We start from the raw sequence: 7,889 nt of genomic DNA, 5'->3' as shown, positions 1-7,889 counted from the left end.
AATGATGCTGGCAACTCATGTGGCCTAACACATTCCACTCATTTGAGGGCATGGGGGTGGGTTTCAATGTGGTTCAGTGACTTGCAATAGCTTAGTTCCTCATATTACGCAATATGTCACTGGTTATCTCACATTCACATTGCAGTGACATTAGTACAACACCTTATCAAGAGGTTGTTGCCTCTTGGTGTAATGGCTAAAATATGTTAGACTGACAGTCACAGGTATCCCGGGTTCGAACCCGGTCGAGCTACAGTACATGTATCAGGAGTGGGATGGTCTATCATCTCGTATACAAAAAAAAGCACATTTGCCTCATGTCACTCACAATATTTGTATTTATTTTTCAGTCTGGAGATGCCTTTGTTTCTGCAATTCTAAGTATAGATGCAAACGTGTCAAAGCTATTTTAGTCAATTTGTCTGGATCTGCAGCTTTGTTTGTAGGGGTTGCTAGGTGCAGCTCAGACAGCTAAGACAGAGGGTGTTTGTGTCTGTCTGTCTGTCTGTCTGTCTGTCTGTCTGTCTGTCTGTCTGTCTGTCTGTCTGTCTGTCTGTCTGTCTGTCTGTCTGTCTGTCTGTCTGTCTGTCTGTCTGTCTGTCTGTCTGTCTGTCTGTCTGTCTGTCTGTCTGTCTGTCTGTCTGTCTGTCTGTCTGTCTGTCTGTCTGTCTGTCTGTCTGTCTGAGTATTGAAGGGGGACAGCTTTAGGGCTTTGAGGAACAAGCAGTCCACACTAAATTATGTCCTTGTTAACAGGGGTGACATGACAACGAGCCAAGAACATTCCACAGACTACCCCGTTATCCTCAAGAGCACAATGGAGGTAACCTGGGCAACTGTCCTTCTTCTCCGTTCCTTCTTTTCCTCCTCTTCCCTCTTCCTTCTCCATAGGGGGAGTGTGTGTGTTAAAAAGAGACCCCAAAATGGTAAACAAGCTCGGGTCGGGCATTCAGACAATGGCAAAGAGCTGACATCACTCCTGCTGCATCACACTAACACATGACTGACGCCACTCCACTGTCCCACAGAGGAGGGGGTTGAGGAAAACAGAGGAGAAACTCTTAAGTTTCCAGTCCAGTGCAGAACTACCACTGACATGAGAGAGGACACGAGGAAGTGGGAGTAGTGAAGCAGAACGAGAAGGATTCTCCAGACAACGCTGTATCTTGCTACAGCCGAGAGAAACTTAGACCAAACATAGATTCTATAAGAACACTGATTGATTTTCAGCCCAGGTTGTATAACTTGAAGCCTATCATGATGGAAGTGGTCCTGACTAGACTGAGAGACTTCTCCTCTAAGGACGCCACCTTTGATGCCTGTAAGTCAACCGGGCCCGTTGTGTCCAGGGACCCACGGACCATCAGAGACCCCTGCCCAGAGGAAGGGCTCCGGATGGCGGGCTGCATGGCCGGAGTAGAAGGCAGCAGCACCTACAAACTTGACATTGAGAGTGCACTGGCCTGGCTGCGCAGGGAACTGGTAAGACTGGACAAATGACTAAAGTCTTTGGTTGTGATGAAGTCTCTCTAGAACTGATCAAATGTGTAATCTGTCTATGGGCTTGAGTAAAAAGATACTCGGCAACATTTACTGTATTTGAATGTATTGATGTGTTTTGTATTTGCAACAGAAATACACATTTGTATTTGAATATTGTAAAGAGGACAATTTCATCTTTCCTGTATGTTAACAGATGATAATGGAAATTGGATTGCAATTATTTATCACTTTTACTGTGAGTTACTGTGAGACTGAAGGGTTATCTTGTCTTTCATTACTTTCTATTTGTAGAGAAAGATGACATGTTAAAATTATTCTATGCTGGAGATGAATACTCAAGCCCCCAAAATAATGACCTGTGTGTGGTCTTCTGGCTCTGTGGAAAGGGAGACATTTTTATTGGCTATTAGGGCTAAGGTCAAGCCATCTGTCACCCAATGAAATTACCTTCTTGGTCATTCAAATTGTTAGTGTGTGGGACTGTCCCGTTATTGCATTCTTGTAATTGAGATGTGCGGACGGCAGGCGATGTTACGATGTCACCCTTCCAGCTTCAATTCAATCCCCCCCTTTCCCATATGGAAAATAATCATGAAAATCAAATAAGAATCTTGTATGGCAGAAGAAGATTATTTGTACAAAAACCCTCCTCCTGCTCCTCCTCGCGGCGGACTTTGATTCCAGTGTGTCACATTGCATGCGTCAGTAACGTCAGACAGTGGTACGCAATTGCTTTGAAATTTGTATGGCCCATGTATGTGAGACCATAGAAGGCTTAGCTTACATGTCTCTCATATGTTTTTTTTATACAATACATGCAACAGCTTGTTATTACTATGATCCAAGTGCTTTGAAATGAATTTGTCCTATGAACAGGTATGTGAGACCTCATAAGGCTTAGCTGACATGTCTCTTGAATGTTATTTATATAATTATATGATGCAACATTTCTGTTATGTCTAAACGTTAATCACCCATACAAGGCAGATGTTACAAGAATCGTCTATGAATCCTGTAAGTTTATTTGCTGCTATATGTATTACTTACAAATTACAGGTAGAACATATTGTTAAATTATTCTATATCTTTTCCATATTGGCCTAGTTGGTTAGAAATTCAAAGAAGGCCTATTGTCAATGATTAATATATCGCTTGGCATTTAGTCTTCGCCCGGCGCCTCGTCATGGAAACCAAGTGTCACGAGCACACAAAACCCACCAAACCTCAGATGGGACGGAGATACAGAGGCAAACTGGAGACTATAGGTTACTTTACTGGTATAGCTCTGGTTTAGTTGGCTCAATAGAATCGAATAGTTGAATGTGTTCTAATTTTGACTTATCTTAGAGAACGCTGTGTAAGCTAGAGAGACAGGGTCATTGTCAAACCAACAACAACAACTAAAGTAATCTAAGTCATACACTATAGGCGTTGGACTACATGGGGGAACCCTTGAAAACTTACAGTACTGTATCCAGAGCGACTTACATGAGCAATTCGGGTGAAGTGCCTTGCTCAAGGGCACATCGACAGATTTTTAACCTAGTCGGCTCTGGGATTCAAACCATCAACCTTTCGGCTACTGGTCCAATGCTTTTAACCGCTATGCTACTGTACCAGTTTAAAGTTTGGACACACCTACTCATTCCAGGGTTTTTCTTTATTTTTACTATGTTCTACCTTGTAGAATAATAGTGAAGACATCAAAACTATGAAATAACACATATGGAATCATGTAGTAACCAAAAAAGTAAAATATATTTTATATTTGAGATTCTTCAATGTAGCCACCCTTTGCCTTGATGACAGCTTTGCACACTCTTGGCATTCTCTCAACCAGCTTCATGAGGTAGTCACCTGGAATGCATTTCAATCAACAGGTGTGCCTTGTTAAATGTTAAGTTGTGGAATTTATTTTGTTCTTAATCCGTTTGAGTCAATCAGTTGTGTTGTGACAAGGTAGGGGTGGTATACAGAAGATAGCCCTATTTGGTAAAAGACCAAGTACATATTATGGCAAGAACAGCTCAAATAAGCAAAGAGAAACGACAGTCCATCATTACTTTAAGCCATGAAGGTCAGTCAATACGGAACATTTCAAGAACTTTAAAAGTTTCTTCAAGTACAGTCACAAAAACCATCAAGTGCTATGATAAAACTGGCTCTCATGAGGACCGCCACAGGAAAAGAAGACCCAGAGTTACCTCTGCTGCAGAGGATAAGTTCATTAGAGTTACCAGCCTCAGAAATTGCAGCCCAAATACATTCTTCATGGAGTTCAAGTAACAGACACATCTCAACATCAACTGTTCAGAGGAGACCACGTGAATCAGGCCTTCCTGGTCAAATTGCTACAAAGAAACCACTACTTAAGGACACCAATAAGAAGAAGAGACTTGCTTGGGCCAAGAAACAGGAGGAATAGACATTAGACCTGTGGAAATCTGTCCTTTGGTCTGATGAGTCCAATTTTTAGATTTTTGGTTCCAACAGCCGTGTCTTTGTGCGACTCAGAGTGGGTGAACGGATGATCTCCACATGTGTGGTTCCCACCGTGAAGCATGGAAAAGGAGGTGTGATGGTGTAAGGTGGCTTTGCTGGTGACACTGTCAGTGATTTATTTAGAGTTCAAGGCACACTTAACCAGCATGGCTACCACAGCATTCTGCAGACATACCCATCCCATCTGGTTTGCGCTTGGTAGACCTAACAGTTTGGTGTGTCTAAAATGTTGACTGGTACTGTACCTGCTGCCCTATGGCCAAAATGTTTCATATAGATCCACTGGTCCATAAGAGACATGTTATAAAACCATCTACACTATCAGCAGGTCTCCGTCCTCTCTCATTCTCGAACCTCCAACATAAAAGACACCCATGTAAACTCTATCCAATTATTACACTTCCCAGTGACCAAAGATTGCTGGCCTTTGATGTCATGAGACGTGGGTTTGTGCAGATGCAGTGGGAACCTTCCCAGGTCCAGTCTCTTTGTCCAGTATTCAGACAAACATAGCTACAACGCAGCACAAATAGAAGTGACTTCCACCAATTAGAAGCATCGTCTCTTATCAAGTCTCATGGCCCAGTATTCAGTTGTTCTCATAAAAGAGAAAGCAAGAACTCCAGCAAGAACAAGCGCTTGTTTACTGTCCACCATGGTACATTAGACATAGTTCGATCTGTTGCAATGGCTGGGCAAAGGACATACAGACAGAACACACACACAAACACACATCAAGAGGGGATATCCCCCCCAGGAAGCCCACTGCTCAAACTTCACACAAAGGAAAGTTGATGTTTCTTCCTTTTTCCCTCTTTGAAACAAAACTTTTAAAGCCACATCACATTCTTTCTGTCGGAGCCCAATCCCAGTCTGACGCTGTAATTAACAGAGAAAGAAATGCAGATCTGGTCATGATTGGTTTTTGTTCGAACATTCCTCTCACTGGGACAAACTTGGACTTGGCGAATTTGGTGGAATTCTGTGTATTCTATTCTCAAAATGAGGGCAATTAGACTGGCTCTCATAAATTGAGAAGAAAGAGAGAGAAAGAAAGAGAGAAAAGCATTTGCATCTGAAAGAGGCAGCGCTCAACTGAAATGGTTTAACCAGGTTATGTCAGGGAAAAGACATGAACTTCATCATCTAAAAGAGACTAAAGGAAGCTGCAGAGCAGTTCCAAAAGACAGATTTAGGCCTATAACTTAGTAGCCTCGAGTAGCTTGCACTGGTTCTTTTTGTTACGTAACATTTGGTTCTGTGTTTTGAGCTATTTTTCTATACTACTTGACAGTTGTAACTGCTATCTAGTCTTATTTTTGATAGCCATTTGTTTCTTTGTAGTAGTTAATATTTGCATATGAATACCGTATGTGTCACGTCCTGACCAGTAAAGGGGTTATTTGTTATTGTAGTTTGGTCAGGACGTGGCAGGGGGTGTTTGTTTTATGTGGTTCGGGCTATGTATTTAGGTAGAGGGGTGTTTGCTTTATGTGTTCCGGGGTTTGTTGGTTTATGTTCTATGTTAGTTATTTCTATGTTCTAGTCTAGTCCTTTTAGTTCTATGTTTAGGGTTTTGATGGACCTTCAATTGGAGGCAGCTGTTCCTCGTTACCTCTGATTGAAGGTCCTATGTATAGGGGTGTTTTTGTATTGGGATTTGTAGGTAGTTGTCGCCTGTTTAGTGTATGTTCGCCTGACAGGTCTGTAAGTGTCATTCGTTGCGTTTGTTTTTTCCTTCTTTTTATTTAATAAAGAAGATGTGCATACACGTTCCCGCTGCACCTTGGTCCAATTCTTATGACACCTTTGACAGTATGTCACAACCAACCAACTGTTTTTGAAATGGTGTTGTGTCTGTTTCAGTGTCTGTTACGTCTGTCTGCCTCTTTTATTTGCTCATATTGTTATGTATGTATCTACATATCTCTTTTTGTTTGTTTATTTGTTATGTCTGTGTCACTCTGTTTAATTCAACAATCCTAACTCTTTTGTGCAGATGGAGATGCGATCTCAGGACCAGGCCTTGATACGACAGCTGATGGACCTTCACGCAGGAATACAAGAGCTCAAGCTGGAGTGTGCTGAAGCAGAGGAGGAGGATGAGGAGACAGAGGAGGAAGGGAGCTGGGACTTTGGTAGTGAGGCAGGGGGCAGTGGTAGTAGTGTTTACTCCAGCTCAGGGGAAGTGGGTTTTTCCATATCTTCCCTGTCCACTAGAATGACTCCACCTCCTCTGGGGTCATCTCTACCTAGAAGGACTTCCAGCAGAAGAAGCTCCTTGCCTTAATAAAATCACAAACAGTACCGTAAATTCCGGACTATAAGCCGCAACTTTTTTCCCAGCTTTGAACCTCGCGGCTTAAACAATGACCCGGCTAATATATGGATTTTTCCCGCTTTCAATTTTGTTTTCTAAAAAAAAACACATTCTGTGACGTGCTCAGTTTTTTGGCGGCATGAAGCTTTCATTAGACCAACGAAATTGCCGAACGGGTTAAGGTCAAACAACTTTTTGGTTTACTGTTTAGATTAAATCGAGCACTCTCAAACTTCCCATCATTCTGATTACGGTAGTCATTTTGTCACCCTCATCATGGCAAAGACACGGAGAAATGCATATGATTCAGCTTTCAAGTTGAAGGCGATTGATCTGGCTGTTGGAAAAGGAAATAGAGCTGCTGCACGGGTGCTTGGTCTTAATGAGTCGATGATAAGACGTTGGAAACAGCAGCGTGAGGAATTGACTCAGTGCAAAAAGACAACTAAAGCTTACTGCAAATTTTTTGTTACAAGCCGTGTTTCGTTAAAGCCTGTGTAAAGTTAATTTGTTTCAATGTACCGGTAGGCACCTGCGGCTTATAGACATGTGCGGCTTATTTATGTTCAAAATAAATTTAAAAAATTAATTCAGTGGGTGCCGCTTATATTCAGGTGCGCTTAATAGTCCGGAAATTACGGTAGTCTCTTATGGACCAACCGTGGTCAATGTGTAGGTCAATGTCACAGTCATATACCACAGTATCATCTATTCTGTTGTCAACATGTTTGCAAAGAAAATCACATAAGCATATTGACAGACTGCAGAGCTTACACTTACTAAGTAAGCAGTGTAACTTTTCAACTCTAACTAGATGGAAGAAACATCAACAGCTGCTATCACTGTACAAAGGTCATAACGGTATAATAGTACATTTAAGAGAGAATAACCATTACTTACAGTAGCATATTGACTGTGATGTCTCAACAATGGATTTGTAAAAACTCTTGTAATAGTGACTATAAGAGCGATTTAAATATGACAATAAGCTCTAATACTCTTCCATATTACTTGAAAATGTCTGTCATTACTGAAATACAGTACTTTCGAAGGTCAAATCAATATGCAGTTATCATCCACTCACGTACCGTATATATTGATTTGTTGTACAACGCTGTAATTGAACACCGATGTCAATAGACTAAAACATGAATGTCACTAACATACAGTGTATGTACTTATTATAATTAATGAAAACACGCCTTAGATTGGGTTTATCTGTCTGTGCTTATTGATGGCACACCGGTTGGCCTTTTGCAGTAGTTCAAGTTGGCCGATCCAGCAGACTCATACAACATAATGAACGGTCAAGTTAAAAACAAAAAATCTCGAAAAAAGGGCATCAAAGTGAACAAGATAGGATACTTCCCGAATTTCCCAATTCAACTGAGTTCAAAAGGAGTTCATCTGTGATAAAGTGACAACACTTATTATGTCAATGTTTAGTGGACAAGTGGATGTGTTTATCCTTGCTACTGTAACTGCATTTGGGACAGGTACTGTACATAGTATGCCAGAACAATAAAGATCTAAAAATTGAAATGTACTGTACATATATTTCTGT

The 7,889-nt window shown here is 41.3% G+C and overlaps 1 protein-coding gene across 1 annotated transcript; it reads left to right on the top strand.

The window, feature by feature from the left end:
- Positions 1–984: 984 nt before the first annotated feature.
- LOC145860367 (protein FAM167A) lies at positions 985–7,867 on the top strand. The gene is made up of 2 exons (XM_082961105.1): positions 985–1,482; positions 6,005–7,867. The coding sequence occupies exons 1-2, from the start codon at positions 1,258–1,260 to the stop codon at positions 6,293–6,295; spliced, it is 516 nt and encodes a 171-aa protein (XP_082817231.1). The 5' UTR covers positions 985–1,257; the 3' UTR covers positions 6,296–7,867.
- Positions 7,868–7,889: the final 22 nt, after the last annotated feature.

The sequence above is a fragment of the Salmo salar genome, chromosome 14, assembly GCF_965601325.2.
Source record: "Salmo salar chromosome 14, fSalSal1, whole genome shotgun sequence".
NCBI lineage: Eukaryota > Metazoa > Chordata > Actinopteri > Salmoniformes > Salmonidae > Salmo > Salmo salar.
This window is presented reverse-complemented; position numbering and strand designations above follow the sequence as displayed.

What these genes read in the sequence shown, in the direction of transcription:
- LOC145860367 (XM_082961105.1), top strand. Translation starts at nt 1,258, where the DNA reads ATGATGGAAGTGGTCCTGACTAGACTGAGAGACTTCTCCTCTAAGGAC. An exon ending in CCTGGCTGCGCAGGGAACTG is followed by an intron (nt 1,483 to 6,004) that starts GTAAGACTGGAC and finishes TCTTTTGTGCAG; the next exon opens with ATGGAGATGCGATCTCAGGA.